Source organism: Drosophila takahashii, chromosome 2L (assembly GCF_030179915.1).
Source record: "Drosophila takahashii strain IR98-3 E-12201 chromosome 2L, DtakHiC1v2, whole genome shotgun sequence".
Lineage (NCBI taxonomy): Eukaryota > Metazoa > Arthropoda > Insecta > Diptera > Drosophilidae > Drosophila > Drosophila takahashii.
In genome coordinates this window covers 31,456,683-31,475,420 of record NC_091678.1, presented here as the reverse complement: position 1 = coordinate 31,475,420, position 18,738 = coordinate 31,456,683, and the positions used below count along the sequence as shown (strand labels likewise).

Here is an 18,738-nt window from a genome sequence, read left to right as displayed (position 1 = left end):
CCAATATAAGTTGGAATTCCTTTTCATAATACATTAAACTAATTTATGCCAGAATTTTAAAGAATTCGAGCAAGTCGATTTCTTTTACGGTATTTTCCAATGGGGAAACTCATCAAATATTGATGGAAATTAAAAAAAATCTTGAAGCCAAAGATGCTGATGTAGCTCTGTTCGACTCTTCACGAAACTTGTAGATGTGATTACTTTCAACCAAAAACAATAAATTATAAGTCGTATGTCTTACTTGTTTCCTAAAATAAATGTATTTGTTAATTTGTACGGCTTATTCTGGCAAATGAGTACGTTGCTTTTCAAGTGCCTTTGAGTGCCATCCCCAAATCAGTTCATTCCTTCAAAAAAAATTTTTGATCAATTTACTAAAAGCGTATACCGCCGACTCGATGCGGTTTTGCCTTAGTTTTCGGTAATTAAAGTTTTAATTCAAGGCTTAAATCGAAGTCGAGCCATTTTGATGAGCTTTGCTAAGAGAGCCCAAAAGTACGCCGTTCTTTTTTTTCTTCAGGTTTAAGGGAACATTTTGCGCGCAAAAATTTGATTTTTTGATCATGGTATTTTTAAGATCTATATAGCTTAGATCCGGAAACTATTAAACAGGAAATTACAGCGCGGAGGTGAAATGCCCGGCAGAGGGATCAAGGGATTTATGGGAGGATTAACTATGCCCAAAGGTATGCAGCATTTCTTGTACTTTTTTGTACTTTCTTGATCTTCCTTCAGATGAGAACTAAAATATTTAATTTAATTTAATTCATCCCTTTCATTTGTCAATGCCATTTTTAAGTTTTTCGTCTGTAACTTTTAAAGTTTTTTAAAAATAAGAATAAAATTTTGGTTTTTGTACATTGAGGGAGATTCAGTCGGCTATACCGTTTGGGGATATTTATTTTGATATTTTGTGTTTTGTATTGATTAGAGTAGAGTCAGGAAGTGCACTTAACTTTTATCAAGTGGTCAGTTGAAGGAGAATACAGGGATAGGAAAAACCCCGACCCCAATACCGGCGAGCTGAGCACAGAGTATAGTGCACTGAAACTCCGATTCCCTCTCCAACCGAGGCTGTTGCCCGCAAACAATTTGCAGCCGTACCATTACAATACCAAAGATTATTTGGAACCCGCTCGACACTCCATTAATTAACCATACGGACGAAATCAATCGTTTATCAAAACAAATTAAATATGGGCACTTCCACCAAAAGGTCCACCAAGCCACATGATTTTGCCGCCATATTAGTTTCTAATTAGTTGGATCCTGAGCTAAACTAAAAATTTGGAGTATAGTTTGATATTAAAAAACATTATGGCAAACCCCAATAATATACACAAAAGTTAGTTTTTAACTATTTTCGCATAGAGCTTGGGAAGAGTGAAAAGAAAAGCCCATAATTAAAATTAAAATCCATTGTTTTACAATTTTTTTTCAACTTTAAAGGTGTGCAAATGTCCCGAACGACATTTTGGAAGTGCCCATATTTAAAAACTGAGGGAATTCGACTTTCACCATTTAACTGGACACGCATCCCTAGTGTTAGCAATTGTAATAATAATTATCTTAACTGTATATTTGATAAGAAAAATACGAAGGCAGTTGCAAGCCATAGCATTACCCAGCGGTATGCTTAATATTTAAGGTTGTAAACATAATAAACAAATGTTATAAAAATGTTTAATGTTATAAAATAAATAAATTCATTAAAATGTTAAAACGCAATAATTGCCAGCCGTGGGAAGGTGTTTTTGAGAATAAATAAAATAAATTGTAATTAACACATACACCTAATCTTGCCGGCCCTTGCCAGAATGTTCAGACGAACACTAATAAAAATAAATATAATACTTTATGAGCTCTGTGCATGTCATGTGACAATTGTAAATCGACACAGAGCCATAAACTATGACCTGTAATTGTAAGCCCTACAGGGAGCGGTATTAGCACTTGTAATCTGTAAGTGCAGGCCACTTGAGCCTAACCGAAGATAATCACTTAAGATGTTTCTCACACTGCACCAAGGGTTCCTGTGCGGGGGTCCAATGATAACTCTCCCGATCAGGCAGACTCTGCGTAGGCCATAGATAAGACCAGAATTTAGAAAATAAAATTCAGTTTTAATACAGAACTCAACTGAAAAGGTTGTTTTATTTAATTTAATTTAATTCATCCCTTTCATTTGTCAATGCCATTTTTAAGTTTTTCGTCTGTAACTTTTAAAGAAAACTTGTACAAAATGTACAAAAAATGTGCACTGATGCGCTCAGCAAAAAGTCTGACGAATATTATTCCAAACTAATAATTTCCAAGTCATTTTAGGCCCATAAAGTGCTGAGATTAAGTGCCAGTGCATATGTAGGAATAAAGTGGACTTTCAACTATTAGGGAGAAAAAAATATAGGTTTATATACAAGTGTAAGTGAACGCAAAAGCAGTCGGACATATACATTGCTACAACCACAAATAATAACATTTAAAGCGAACGATAATGTATGTACATAAATATGTAATCTCAAGCAGATTAAAATATATAACTGAAAAAAATTAAATTTCAAAGTTTAGTATCAAACAAAAAGGTCGATCAGAGAACCTTTCGAAAGTTGGCGGATTGCTGTAGTCAAAAGTAGTTTTTCGACAAAAACCAAGTAATGGCCGATGTGTGTCAGTGCTAGATGATCGCAGGTTTTCACTTTTAATTATTCTCAATCAAAATAATGAGGAGAAACCCAAGCAACACTGTCCTAACCAGGTTACAGCTGCTAATGTTGCTGCTCCAGCTGCTAACCGTAAAAATCAAAGTGGTAGATAGCCACAAAGTTACGGTAAGATTGTTACCTGCTTAAAGTTGTAAAAGTATAAATAGGCCAATAAAAACTAGTACTAGCTAATTCACCAATTTAAGTATTTTTTACATCATTCTGGATGGTCAAACACAGAAAATGAAAATAACTTTGTTTCATAGTCGGCTACCATTAATGACCAACAAAATTAATTTTTATGGCTAGCATTTAAGTCACCTTACTAAACGGGAGTGGTGGAGAGGTAATTTTCTGCGCTTGATTTCATCCTGAACAAAAGACATACAATCTTTAACAATTTCAAAGCTTAATTTGTAATATTAAATATACAAACATGTATAAATAGGGGAGTGTAGGGTAATGTGACGAAGTCGACGAATCTCATATATGACGTCTCGACAATAATTCCAAATAAATGTAGTCGTCTCCTCTTATCGTGACGACAATGCACACTGGGCCATCCGATCCGATTTTTGGCCAAATATACGATTTTTTTTAAAAGAAAATGACCAATATAAGTTGGAATTCCTTTTCATAATACATTAAACTAATTTATGCCAGAATTTTAAAGAATTCGAGCAAGTCGATTTCTTTTACGGTATTTTCCAATGGGGAAACTCATCAAATATTGATGGAAATTAAAAAAAATCTTGAAGCCAAAGATGCTGATGTAGCTCTGTTCGACTCTTCACGAAACTTGTAGATGTGATTACTTTCAACCAAAAACAATAAATTATAAGTCGTATGTCTTACTTGTTTCCTAAAATAAATGTATTTGTTAATTTGTACGGCTTATTCTGGCAAATGAGTACGTTGCTTTTCAAGTGCCTTTGAGTGCCATCCCCAAATCAGTTCATTCCTTCAAAAAAAATTTTTGATCAATTTACTAAAAGCGTATACCGCCGACTCGATGCGGTTTTGCCTTAGTTTTCGGTAATTAAAGTTTTAATTCAAGGCTTAAATCGAAGTCGAGCCATTTTGATGAGCTTTGCTAAGAGAGCCCAAAAGTACGCCGTTCTTTTTTTTCTTCAGGTTTAAGGGAACATTTTGCGCGCAAAAATTTGATTTTTTGATCATGGTATTTTTAAGATCTAAATAGTTTAGATCCGGAAACTATTAAACAGGAAATTACAGCGCGGAGGTGAAATGCCCGGCAGAGGGATCAAGGGATTTATGGGAGGATTAAGTATGCCCAAAGGTATGCAGCATTTCTTGTACTTTTTTGTACTTTCTTGATCTTCCTTCAGATGAGAACTAAAATATGACTTATCTGGACTATGCAAATATAAATGTAGCATACATTTGTGATGATTTCAGAATATGTCAAATTAACAACAAACAAATTTAAAAAGGGGCTGTCCATATATTACGTAATCACCTAGGGGGGGGGGGAGGGGTTCATTGAAATGATTATGTTTGATTACATGGGGAGGGGGGGTCTTGCACAATGATTACGTAATCATTTTATATACATTTTTTTATTTAAAGAATTTATTTAAAAACTTTTTTCCTTTAATTATATCTACAAACTTAGATAGGAAAGCAGAGAAAACATTTTTTTAGTGGCTGGGCGGCGAAAAAGAAAATGTTTAGTGGTTCAATCACACGAAGGACGCGAAGACCTGGAATGGCTTGACGAAGAGTATGTTGGAGATAATTTCAGCGTAGACGAACCGAATGTGTCATTTATAAACAATATATAAGATTGGGTTGCATCTCCGTTTGAATCCACAGATTAAAACAAAAAAAATTTTATTCTTGGGATTACGTAATCATTGGGGGGGGGGTTTGTTTATTGAATGATTACGTTTGATCACCAGGGGGGGGAGGGGGTCAAAAATCACCAAAAACGTGATTACGTACTATATGGACAGCCCCAAACCATATTTTTTAAATAATTTTTTTTTTAAATAATTTGATTATAAAAATCTTAAGTGCAAACAAGAATAGCAATTAAAAATTTTTTTTTTTAAATCGATTGTTTGATAAACGTTGATGTGGGAGCCTCCGAAAGTGTCAGTTTTTAACGGTTCATAAATCTTAAACGATATAATATTTATAAAAAATTAAAAAGTAAAACCAATATACTGGGGCAATTCCACCACATAGGGGGGTAAAATCGCCACACCACTGGGGCTCTGTGCATGTCATGTGTCTGTGCATGTCATGTGACAATTGTAAATCGACACAGAGCCATAAACTATGACCTGTAATTGTAAGCCCTACAGGGAGCGGTATTAGCACTTGTAATCTGTAAGTGCAGGCCACTTGAGCCTAACCGAAGATAATCACTTAAGATGTTTCTCACACTGCACCAAGGGTTCCTGTGCGGGGGTCCAATGATAACTCTCCCGATCAGGCAGACTCTGCGTAGGCCATAGATAAGACCAGAATTTAGAAAATAAAATTCAGTTTTAATACAGAACTCAACTGAAAAGGTTGTTTTATTTAATTTAATTTAATTCATCCCTTTCATTTGTCAATGCCATTTTTAAGTTTTTCGTCTGTAACTTTTAAAGAAAACTTGTACAAAATGTACAAAAAATGTGCACTGATGCGCTCAGCAAAAAGTCTGACGAATATTATTCCAAACTAATAATTTCCAAGTCATTTTAGGCCCATAAAGTGCTGAGATTAAGTGCCAGTGCATATGTAGGAATAAAGTGGACTTTCAACTATTAGGGAGAAAAAAATATAGGTTTATATACAAGTGTAAGTGAACGCAAAAGCAGTCGGACATATACATTGCTACAACCACAAATAATAACATTTAAAGCGAACGATAATGTATGTACATAAATATGTAATCTCAAGCAGATTAAAATATATAACTGAAAAAAATTAAATTTCAAAGTTTAGTATCAAACAAAAAGGTCGATCAGAGAACCTTTCGAAAGTTGGCGGATTGCTGTAGTCAAAAGTAGTTTTTCGACAAAAACCAAGTAATGGCCGATGTGTGTCAGTGCTAGATGATCGCAGGTTTTCACTTTTAATTATTCTCAATCAAAATAATGAGGAGAAACCCAAGCAACACTGTCCTAACCAGGTTACAGCTGCTAATGTTGCTGCTCCAGCTGCTAACCGTAAAAATCAAAGTGGTAGATAGCCACAAAGTTACGGTAAGATTGTTACCTGCTTAAAGTTGTAAAAGTATAAATAGGCCAATAAAAACTAGTACTAGCTAATTCACCAATTTAAGTATTTTTTACATCATTCTGGATGGTCAAACACAGAAAATGAAAATAACTTTGTTTCATAGTCGGCTACCATTAATGACCAACAAAATTAATTTTTATGGCTAACATTTAAGTCACCTTACTAAACGGGAGTGGTGGAGAGGTAATTTTCTGCGCTTGATTTCATCCTGAACAAAAGACATACAATCTTTAACAATTTCAAAGCTTAATTTGTAATATTAAATATACAAACATGTATAAATAGGGGAGTGTAGGGTAATGTGACGAAGTCGACGAATCTCATATATGACGTCTCGACAATAATTCCAAATAAATGTAGTCGTCTCCTCTTATCGTGACGACAATGCACACTGGGCCATCCGATCCGATTTTTGGCCAAATATACGATTTTTTTTAAAAGAAAATGACCAATATAAGTTGGAATTCCTTTTCATAATACATTAAACTAATTTATGCCAGAATTTTAAAGAATTCGAGCAAGTCGATTTCTTTTACGGTATTTTCCAATGGGGAAACTCATCAAATATTGATGGAAATTAAAAAAAATCTTGAAGCCAAAGATGCTGATGTAGCTCTGTTCGACTCTTCACGAAACTTGTAGATGTGATTACTTTCAACCAAAAACAATAAATTATAAGTCGTATGTCTTACTTGTTTCCTAAAATAAATGTATTTGTTAATTTGTACGGCTTATTCTGGCAAATGAGTACGTTGCTTTTCAAGTGCCTTTGAGTGCCATCCCCAAATCAGTTCATTCCTTCAAAAAAAATTTTTGATCAATTTACTAAAAGCGTATACCGCCGACTCGATGCGGTTTTGCCTTAGTTTTCGGTAATTAAAGTTTTAATTCAAGGCTTAAATCGAAGTCGAGCCATTTTGATGAGCTTTGCTAAGAGAGCCCAAAAGTACGCCGTTCTTTTTTTTCTTCAGGTTTAAGGGAACATTTTGCGCGCAAAAATTTGATTTTTTGATCATGGTATTTTTAAGATCTAAATAGTTTAGATCCGGAAACTATTAAACAGGAAATTACAGCGCGGAGGTGAAATGCCCGGCAGAGGGATCAAGGGATTTATGGGAGGATTAAGTATGCCCAAAGGTATGCAGCATTTCTTGTACTTTTTTGTACTTTCTTGATCTTCCTTCAGATGAGAACTAAAATATGACTTATCTGGACTATGCAAATATAAATGTAGCATACATTTGTGATGATTTCAGAATATGTCAAATTAACAACAAACAAATTTAAAAAGGGGCTGTCCATATATTACGTAATCACCTAGGGGGGGGGGAGGGGTTCATTGAAATGATTATGTTTGATTACATGGGGAGGGGGGGTCTTGCACAATGATTACGTAATCATTTTATATACATTTTTTTATTTAAAGAATTTATTTAAAAACTTTTTTCCTTTAATTATATCTACAAACTTAGATAGGAAAGCAGAGAAAACATTTTTTTAGTGGCTGGGCGGCGAAAAAGAAAATGTTTAGTGGTTCAATCACACGAAGGACGCGAAGACCTGGAATGGCTTGACGAAGAGTATGTTGGAGATAATTTCAGCGTAGACGAACCGAATGTGTCATTTATAAACAATATATAAGATTGGGTTGCATCTCCGTTTGAATCCACAGATTAAAACAAAAAAAATTTTATTCTTGGGATTACGTAATCATTGGGGGGGGGGTTTGTTTATTGAATGATTACGTTTGATCACCAGGGGGGGGAGGGGGTCAAAAATCACCAAAAACGTGATTACGTACTATATGGACAGCCCCAAACCATATTTTTTAAATAATTTTTTTTTTAAATAATTTGATTATAAAAATCTTAAGTGCAAACAAGAAAAGCAATTAAAAATTTTTTTTTTTAAATCGATTGTTTGATAAACGTTGATGTGGGAGCCTCCGAAAGTGTCAGTTTTTAACGGTTCATAAATCTTAAACGATATAATATTTATAAAAAATTAAAAAGTAAAACCAATATACTGGGGCAATTCCACCACATAGGGGGGTAAAATCGCCACACCACTGGGGCAATTTCGTCACCTGAAAATGTAGGGAATTTAACGCCTGTAAATATGCTACACTGATCAAGCGTACCATTTTTGTTGACGTCCTATATTTGTTTTGCTGCTGCCGGTAGTCTGTTCGTTAGCCAGCTCGTCAAATAAAAAAATATGTATTTAAAATAGGTGCCAATTTACCCTAATCATAGGGTGGCGAAATTTCCCCAGACAGTACTTTTTTAGAAATAATTATTTTTCTCCCGAAATTAGGCGCGAAGTTAAAAATCACTAACGCAGAAATGCACATTATAGCACTGTGTATTATATAAAAAAAACCTGTATCTTATCCCTTTTCAATTGTGGCATAAAGAAAAAATTCCGTCGAGATCTAAATGTAGCTTTTGAAAGATTAAAACATATTTATTTAATTATCTTGGCCTTCTGTGCAAAAAAAATGCATTGGTGCATCCTTCTAACTGTCCAAGGAAAGAAACTACATAAATTTGGCAAAAAAATTAACTTTCTGGCCCAGTGTGCAATGTAAGAAGTCGCGTAATTTGTTCATCGCGCAATTTTTTCTAAAAATGTGGTGCGCAAACTAGCAAACTTATTCAATTTATTTGTGTCTCAGTAGTGCCAGAGCGAAGACGGGTGGAAAATAAAATCAGATAAATATATGCTTGTATAAATGGGAGGTTTTGGTACTTGACGATTTTTTTCGGTTGACCCGTTTGAGAGTGATACCGTTTTTGCTCCAAGTGTACCTTGTAGGGTATTGTGATGAACTTTTTGTAGGGTATGGTGACGATCTTTTTTTTATTCAAGAATTTGAATTTGTGATCGTTGATTTTATGTAAAACAAGAGAGAACGCTATAGTCGGGTGCCCCGACTATCAGATACCCGTTACTGAACTAAAGGGAGTGCGAAGGAGATGGAGATAAAAACTTTGATCCGCCGGAACTTTTTAACGAATGGTCCGATTTAAAAAATTTCTTTTACATTTCGATAGGTGTTTATCAATAAACACCATAAAACTGCATTTTTACTTTTCCGAAATATTGAAATTTTTAAAATCGTATATACGCGATTGTGGGCGTTAGAGGGGGCGTGGCACCCTTTTGATACAAACTTGCGCTGCGTAGGAACTCCTAGAATCTATAGTTTCCGAGATCTCAGCGTTCATACGGACAGACAGACGGACAGACTGACGGATAGACGGACATGGCTATATCGACTCGGCTAGTGCAATTTTGTTGTGTATATTTATACCTATTGAAATGTAGAAGACATTTTTCAAATCGGACCATTCAATAAAAAGTTATACGCAATCAAAAAAATGGTATATATCCATCTCCCTCGCACTCCCTTTAGCCGTGACGGGTATTAGTCGATAGTCGGGACAACAACCCGACTATAGCGTTCTCTCTTGTTTTAGATCTGGTCGAACAAAAAAACGGAAGATTTTTTCGCTGCATTCGCTTTGCTAACCAAAATGATCAATTTAGGCAACCAGAACGGTAAAGTTAAGGTGGGATAGTGTGAGGTTAATGCGATGTTAGGTTGCGGTTAAGAAGGTATTGATAGATTAGGGTAAAAGTAATGAAGAGGAAGGGGAAGGAAAGAAAGGTAAGGTTCGTTTGGTTTTTGGCGGTGATAAGGTGGGTCAAGGTTGTCACCTTGACAACAAGTTTTATTAGGAAAAAGTGATGTAGTAAGTAAATATAGTAAGGAAACATTTTATTTCAGGTGAGACTAAAGTTTGGTTAGCTAAGGAGAGGAAAAGGCGCTTAAGGCGCTTAAAAAGTGTGCCAAGCGTGAGATTAAAATAGGAGATAGTTGGGTTGGTAATATGGGGGATAGTGCCGGGTTAAGGTAAGGTAATAAAAGGAAATATTAGTGCGTTCTAGATGTTTACTGTTTACTGTTTAGCTAAGGCTGCGCGGAAAAAAAAAACCAGCAATATATGCTTTAACAATTTTGTATTGTTCATTAAATGGACGGTTAAATAAATAAGTGTAATTTTTTTTAGATTAAAACATGACTTTTTACTTTTTGTCATTCAGAAATTGTCAAAAGACTTAAAAGTTTTAAGTTAAAACTTCACTTTTCATCACTCAAAATTGTTAAAGGACTAGTAAACGATGAGAAATCATGAATTCCATAAGGATCCAATAAGCGAGAGAGAAGCCCTACTTGCTGCGATGTGTTTTTATAGAAAAAACAAGAGAAAACGCTATAGTCGGGTTGGTGTCCCGACTATCTAATACCCGTCACTCAGCTAAAGGGAGTGCGAGGGAGATGGATATATAAAATTTTGATTGCGCGTAACTTTTTAATGAATGGTCCGATTTTAAAAATGTTTTGTACATAGGTATAAATATACACAACAAAATTGCATTTAAATTTCTCGGAAATCTTTGAAGGTGTGTGCGCCAGACACATTTTAAAAACGTTAGTGGGCGATTGTTGGCGTAAGAGAAGTCGTGGCGCTCTGAAATAAGCCCAAGAATATGTGTGGGATATCTCAACCTTCTAGCTTTTTTTGTTTCCGAGATCTCAGCGTTCATACAGACAGACAGACGGACATGGCTAGATCGACTGTGCTAGTGACCCTGATCAAGAATATATATACTTTATGGGGTCGGAAACGCTTCCTTCTAACTCTGTTACATACTTTTGCACGAATACAATATACCCTTTTACTCTACGAGTAGGTTAGGTTAGGTTAGCCTGGCACACTTAGACCTCTGTGGGTCCATTGTGGTACCGTATGATCTCTATTTTTGGGTCCCCTATCCGTTAAGGGTCAGCCTGTAGGTTGGTCGATCAGCAAGTCCCCCATCCGCAGGATTTAATAAAAGAGCTTAGACTCTTCAGATTAATCTGCGAAATTTCGGTCAGGTCATTTATGAAAGGATATCCTAAGTGTTTCAGTCTAAGCCTGCATAGGGCTGGGCATGAACAGAGTAGGTGTTCCACCGTTTCCTCTTCTTCCTCATCCCTGCAGCTTCTACAGAAATCATTTTTGGGGCTTTTAGCCTGCCGGCGTGTGCGCCAACGAGCCAGTGGCCTGTGAGTACTTGAATTAGCATGCCACACTCAATGCGGCTGAAATTCAGTAGTTCTGATGTTTTCTTATTGTTTATTGCAGGCCATGTCTGGTGAGAGATTCGGCACTGCGGTGTGTTTTGCCAATTGGTGTTGGCTAATTTGCAGAAATGGTTTTTAATAATTAGCTTACAGGTAGCCATAGGCATGCCAACATTCTCCTTTCCTGGAAGGAGAGGTATGGTGGTGCCTTGCCTGGCTAGCTCGTCTGCTATACAGTTGCCTACGATATCCCGGTGACCCGGAACCCATATAAGGCTGAAAGTAAACTGACTAGCCATCTCGTGAAGAGATTTGCGACAGTCTGCTATTGTCGGGAGTTTGTATTCGTCGAGTATATTGATTTAATAGCCGCTTGGCTATAACTATATATGTTTATGTGTCTGTTCTGGGTGTTTAAGCCCCTTAAACAGGCGAGTGCTTCCATTATAGCACACTTCCGCTTGGAAGACACTGCAGTGGTCAGGAAGTCTGAATGACTGCCTGATCTCTAATTGCTCGGAGTATATGCCTCCAGCTACGTGTCCGTCTAGTTTGGAGCCGTCTGTATAAAAACCGATTGCGTCTATTGAGCCCGGTCGACCTCGATGCTGAAGAATCTGATCATATAGTTTGGCTTTCCATTGCCCCGTATCCCTTAGCCGAATGGCTGCCGATTTCGCCTTTTCCATGCCTGCTAAGTCCAGGCTCTGGAGGTTCAAGATCGCATTCAGCGCTTCGTTTGGGGTAGTTCGAAGGGCTCCACTAATACACAATGCCGCCATGCGCTGTACTTTGTTAAGAGGAGTTAAGATACATTGTTTGCGTAAAGCGGTCCACCACAGAGCCACTCCATATAGTAGGATTGGCTTGACTACCGCTGTGTATATCCAATTGACGATTTTATGGACATACCCCATCTTAGCCCGATTGCTTTTTTACAAGAGTAAAGTGCAATGGTTGCTTTCTTGGTTCTCTCTTGGTTGTTTAAGCCCCATTTAAGACGCTTATCTAATACTAACCCCAAGTATCTTGCGTGCTCGCTAAAAGAGAGATTACAGTTGTTTAAAGTACGACTAGTTCCGTTTTTGAGGGATTTACCCCAAGTCCATTTTTTGTAGTCCATTCCGATAGTATTTTTAGTTTTGCGGTCATAAGATCGCATAGCGTTTGTGGATACTTACCATTAAAGATGATAGCGACATCGTCTGCGTATGCCACTATTTTGCAGCCTCCTCCTTTAAGAATCCGCAGTAGTTTATTTACCGCGATATTCCATAAGAGGGGTGATAGTACACCTCCTTACGGAGTGCCTCTGTTCACTAGTCTAGTCTGGGTCGAGGTCCCTAGTGTGGCCGTGACCAGTCTGCTTATCAGCAATGTGTGGATCAGCCCCACCAGCGGTGGCTCAACCCCTAGTTCAGTTAGGGATTCTGTTATTGCCGTGGGAAGCACGTTGTTGAAAGCTCCTTCTATGTCAAGGAAGGCGATCAAGGTGTATTCTTGTATACTGAGTGATTTCTCGATGTTGCTTACTACCAAGTGTAGCGCCGATTCGGTCGACTTACCTTTGGTGTATGCGTGTTGCGCCTCTGATATCTGTGTCGGGTCAATAATGGGTCTAATGTGTAGATCTATCAGTCTTTCTAGGATTTTTAGCAGGAATGATGTCAGACTTATCGGTCTAAAATCCTTCGCTGTAGTATGGGTGGCCTTCCCCGCCTTAGGGATGAACACGACTTTCGTTTCCCGCCACGCTGTAGGTAGTTCTCCTACTGCAAGAATGGTCTGGAAGATTTTTCTTTGCCAGTTTATAGCTAGCTGTCCTGCTTGGTGAATATGTGCTGGTGTTATATTGTCCGGTCCCGGCGATTTGTACGGTTTAAAACTATGAATGGACCAGTTTATATTACGGTCTGATAGTAGGATATTTAGGTTTATTCCTTCTCCAGTGTGTCTTCCTGGGGGATGTCCTGTTTGCAGGCTCCCTGGGAAGTGAGCGTCTAGGAGTAGGTTTAGGGATTCTTCACTAGAGTCCGACCATGATCCGTCAGCCTTTTGGAGAAAGCCCAACGATACGGCTGTCTTAGAAAGTATTTTTCTGAGCCTTGCGGCATCCGTTGTCTTTTCAATATCCGAGCAGAAGTTCTGCCACGCAGTTCTCTTCTCTTTTCTGATGGCCTTTTTGTATGTGGCTAGTTCCTTTTTGTAGCTTTGCCAGCTAATGTCCTCATTTGTAGCTTTCGCTCTGTTGAACAGGCTTCTGCATTTGGCTCTGAGGATTGATAATTGCTGGGTCCACCAAGGAGGTTTTTTCTTTCCCCTTGGTTTCCCTAGCGTTCATGCAGCTGTGAATGCCGCGTTGCATGCTTCTGTGAATTTGTTTACTATATTATCTAGCTCCTGAGTGCAAAGAGTGCTTTCTGGTGGCTCCCTGGGGAGGAAGCTCGATAGAATTTCTTTGTATTTTTTCCAGTTTGCCCACCTGGGGTTGGCAAAGCTGACCGGCGCAGGTGACACTAGAGACAAAGTTGTCTCTATAAACCTGTGATCTGAGAATGAGTGCTCGTCGGAGACAGCCCAGTTTGTGACTGTGCGTACGAGTGAATCTGATGGCAGGGTTAGTTCTATGATCGTTTGGCACGTTTTTGTTATAAAAGTAGGGGTATTGCCCCTATTACAAAGAAATAAGTTCGAATTTAGAATGAAATCAAATAAAGACTCACCTCTGTCGTTGTTGATAGGGCAGCCCCACTGGGTATGGTGGGCATTTGCATCGCATCCTATCACCAAACCTTTCTTAAGCTCTTCACATTCCTGTACCAGTCCTCTGACTAGCGCGTCTGGGGGTTCTACCTTTTCAAAAGCCATGTAGGCCGATAGCATCCGTTACTCTACGAGTAACGGGTATAAAAAAAAAGTTCGATAATTAAAAAACTAAAAACGGCTCCACCTTTTAAACAAAAAATTGTACATAATATAATTACTATCGTATTTAAAAATGTCGATCAAAAAATCATATGTATATCATAACAATTGCTGTCAATACCCTTCAGTTCCAGATGTCACTTTTCACTTGGTAATCACCAAGGGAAAACCCGAGGACATGTCATTTGTACCTCAGGTCGAACCGAGGACGCCACATAGAGAAAATTGTATGGGAGTTCCGCTTTTTCCCTCAGTACAACTCAAAGGAAATTTTTTTCGCAGTCCCCGGGGATATACCAAGGGCCTTATACGAAATTGTCGTTTGAGATGTCACCAACCGGTGACATGTCCCTTATGATTTCACGAGGGACATTCAGAATTTGTCCATTGGGTTGTCACTTAGAAAAATCCATCATCGTGTCACCTTGTGTCATAGGTGATTTCATGGATGACTTTTTTCAAATGTCATCAGCAATTTCATGTACAAAAAATTCTTTCCTTGCATTATATAAAATAAGAAACATACAAATTTATTTTTAATTTTTATTGGCTCTTTCATTTTATAAATTGTATATTGTGTTCAATTGATTAACTTACATTTTCGTACAATTAATTATAAATAATACCCCTTGTTTTTTTTGTTTTTGATATTTATGTAAGATTGCCGTCCTCATGAATTTGTCCGCGTATGGTGAATATTTGACCAAGGATCCTGAAAAAATTAAAGACAGACATATGTTTTAAAAATATGTTTTAGTTGTATATTTTTGTATTTACCTTTTTACATTTTTAGCGCTGGTCACGGGAAATGTATGTATGTATCTATGTACATATTGCAAGAATTTTTCCACCCAGAAACAATAGCAAACGGGACATAAACCTACCGGTTATTTTAATTAATATCAACTGCATATATGTAAATGACTTGAAATGCCACTTACCTAACTTTTAATACAATTGCTAAACACTTGTACAATTTTTTAAATCGCCAATTACAAATTGTCTATGCACAAATTTAAGCACGTTGTTCTCTTCGATTGACAGTCAAAAAATACAGCCAGTCATGATTTTGCTTTCCCGTTTTCTTTTGATTCATCGTCGCTTTTGCCGCGTGCCAATGCTTCTATGTATGTATACCCTTTCTATTGAGTAAAAGCGCAAATAATTTTTGTGAAGATACAAATTGTAATATTTTATTATTTAAAAAGAATTATGGACCAATTGGACTTTTGGAATATTATAAAATCAATTTAAACAATAAACTGAATTAGTTAAATGTATTTTTGAAGTAAACTCTATTTAAGTTTATAACACGAAATTAATTTTTTTATTTCGGAATACAAAAATGGTCCTAAAATGAAAGGGCATACACATGTCGCTGCGTCACACAAATTTTACCGGCCAAATTTTGGTTGCTAACTGAACATAACTGTAAAGCGAAAAAGAGAATGACGGACCGGCCGAAATTTGTCACTGCTAGCGTCGAGTGAAGGCAAATTATAAGACAAGGAAAGAGAGCGCAATATATAAATATCAGGCTCTCTTTCTTTCATGTCGACGCTGCGCCGACTGCTCTGCTGACGTCGACAGCGGCCGAGCGTTTGGCCTAAGGAATTGTCACCGACACGGGATGCCAGAACTGAAGGGTATATTGGCAATAGTGCAATTATACAGCCCGGCCGTCACACAGTGTAAGATTTTGCAAATCTAGAGGGACTTAAATCAGTAGGAGTCGTATTTTTTAAGATATCGTCTTGAAATTTGAAGTGAATATTCTAGGAACCCCAAAGATTTGTTAAACATAAAAAAGTGGGCGTGACACTTTTGGAGGGCGTAAAAATTTGAAAAAAACTGTTTTTTTTAAAGATAAAAACGCTACACTGTGGGGCGCCTAGAACAAAAAGCCTGCCAAAATGTTTTTTTTTTTTAAGATTTTCCAAAATGTTGCAATGCAACTTTAAAAACAATTGAATTCTCTATACAAATCAAAAGGAAAGAGTGATCTGTGATGAATGGTTCTCCCACTACAGATTTATAAAGTGGATTTTTCGAAACATAATTTTAGCCAATAAGAAGAAAAGGTATTTTTACATATCTTTGAAATTTTTCTGAAAGCGCCCAAGGGCCTAAGTTGTATATGTAACGACTGAAATTTTAAGAGCAACCAATTCTTAAAATAATAAAAAAACAATAAAAATTTTAGATACATAATTACTATTTTTTTTAAATTTTTTAAAAGGGGTCCAAAAAATTGGGATTTTTTGGATATTTTTGGACGTAAAGTAGTGTTACACCCTAGATCCCCGTTTAATTATTTTTTTTTTAAAAAGGTTAGATATTTAACTACATTTTCTGAAAAAATTAGCCTGCTCTTTTGTGCCTCTTCTGAGAAAACCGCAGTTTAAGTTAGCAAGAAATGTTCTTAATTTGAAATATCGTCAGCCCTGGCTATCCGCGCGCCCTAACATCATGAAGATATTTTACTTATGTGAAGGTATTGATGAAGATAATGATAAATTAATAAACAAATTTGGGTTTAAAATTTTAAATTATGTTATTTTACTAAAAATACAGATATGAAATAAATACCGGTTTCTACCAGTTTTTTTTTAAATATGCTATATTTCCTTGATTGATTCTATGACATCTATAAGATATCATTGGCCAATTAAAAAAAAAAGGTAAGCATAGAGCTAAAATGATAAATAATGCCTTAATCCCAATTTATATGAACCAATATTGAAATATAACCGAGACATTCCCCTTTGTAATAAGCGTTTATATGGCAGCTATATGTTATAGTTGACCGATTTGAATAATTTTTTTTTTCAAAAATCAATTAAATTAAAAAAAAATGTTGGGAAACTTAGAACCCTATAACTAATTTATTTATATTTTTTTTCTTAAAAAAAAATTTTTTTTTTCTTAAAAATTTTCTACAACAAAAAAATTTCACTAAAAAAATTCACCTTATGCTATTTTTTACATATTTAATTGCCTTTAAGAATGCCCCATCAAAAGATATTCGCTATAGGGCTCCGCTGATTTAAGGCAGACTTTTGCCCCACTGTGCGCCAATAAAAATATTAAATTTTTTTTTTTTTAATTTTTAAATATTTTTGTATTTTTTTTATAATTTTAGCCAACTTAAAAAATTTGGTTTTTAACTTTTGGAGACCACTTTTTTTTTTGTTTTTCGAAAATGTTGGATTTTGGTTATATGCTAATGTTGTTGTTAGCTGTAACTTCGATGTTAAAAGCTACACACAAAAAAAAAACTTGGTAAAATCAACTGAAATAATTGTCAAACAGGCCCAAACCAGCAAAATTGTCAATTCTACTAAGTAAATAGTCATTTCACAACAACAAAATACACACAATTAGCAAAGACACAAACCCAAAGCAAAAACAAAATACACGTAGCTATTTTAATAGCTACGTAACTATCTTTGTTGGTCAATTTTTTTTGTGTGTAAATAGTTGCAAATAAGGTCTTATATTAAAGATCATTTTAAGGGTTTCTTTTTAAATGGTTACAATTCATACTTCATAGAAAATTGTTTACTAGCTAGCCCGACTCCGAATTGGAGTCACAGCTGTCGTCAGTGTATCCATCTTTTGATAAAAGTTGGGACACATCTTCTGGAAGCTCTAAGTGTCTAGTTTTTAGTGCTTGCAAACCTGCTATAAATGGTTCAGTAACCTGTGCATGATATCAGTATTTCTGTGTACGAGATCATAACATTAATACAATTTTTGACAATTTTTTACTGTCTATCATAAGAGCAAGTGCTTGATCTGCTGAAAGGCGTTTTGAAATGTCATTAGAAAATTATGAAGCTTTCTTAATTATAGTCCTCGTGGACGCGGGAGCATTTTATAATTCATTAATTAATTAAGCTGAATCCCGTTATTCTTCCGCCCGCAAAGCCTGTTCTGCGGCTGATAGCAATTGATCCTCATCTATCGTTGACAACAATTCTTGGCTTTTCCTTTTAAGTGGCTAAAAAAAGGCTTTTTGTGCCCTCCACCTTGTACTTGAGGTGGAAGCAATGAGATCAATGCGATAGTCTTCGCCATTCAATGTGACGTAAAGCCAACTTGCATTATGAGCAAGATACCTGGCTTTATCTCTCCAAGATTTCTCAAATATGTTTTGAAACTCAAAAGACAGTTTACTTATGTGTAGTTTCAATTTGGAGTGATCAATGTCATTACCAAACACCATAACTGCGTGCTTTACAAGAGCGTCTCGCTGAGCGGGTTTTATTTTTTTCGACTAAACCTCGAAAAATGCAGGCTTATTTCACTTATTTCTAAATAGAAATTCTTTGGGCAAAATATGGGCAAGATTTTGTTTTCGATTCTGAATCAGAATGAATGCCTGCGAATTATATATGTTCTGGTTGGATGGAATACGATAGAATAATATAAGTTTTTGTCCCACCAAAAAACTGAAACATGAAAAAATACACTTACTTTTTGGCACTTTAAAAAAAAAAAAAATTTTTTTTTGGTTCAAAAAAATGTTTTTGTTTTTGAAAGTGGATTAAAAATTGTCTAAAGTTTCTGGGAAAAATAACTTTTGGTTGCTCCCACTGATCACGCGATGCAATTGATAAGACTAAACTTTGTAAACTATTGCTCGCTTCCCAGTGCAAACTTTCATGCATTTCTAAAGTCCAACTTTAAAAACCGATATCTTCAAAAAAA

General features: G+C 36.2%; 1 protein-coding gene across 2 annotated transcripts in view; it reads left to right on the top strand.

Annotated features, from left to right (window-relative positions):
• Positions 1–5,506: 5,506 nt before the first annotated feature.
• Positions 5,507–18,738, top strand: part of LOC108054102 (lipase 3) — a 96,168-nt gene continuing 82,936 nt past the window's right edge. The window contains exons 1-2 of one of the 2 annotated variants that reach the window (XM_044393556.2): positions 5,531–5,594; positions 5,662–5,926. In XM_044393556.2, the coding sequence (XP_044249491.1) occupies positions 5,819–5,926 (108 nt within the window). In that variant the 5' untranslated portion in view covers positions 5,531–5,594; positions 5,662–5,818. Of the gene's footprint in view, positions 5,927–18,738 lie in introns of both variants that reach the window. The other variant, XM_044393555.2, reaches the window with a different exon arrangement.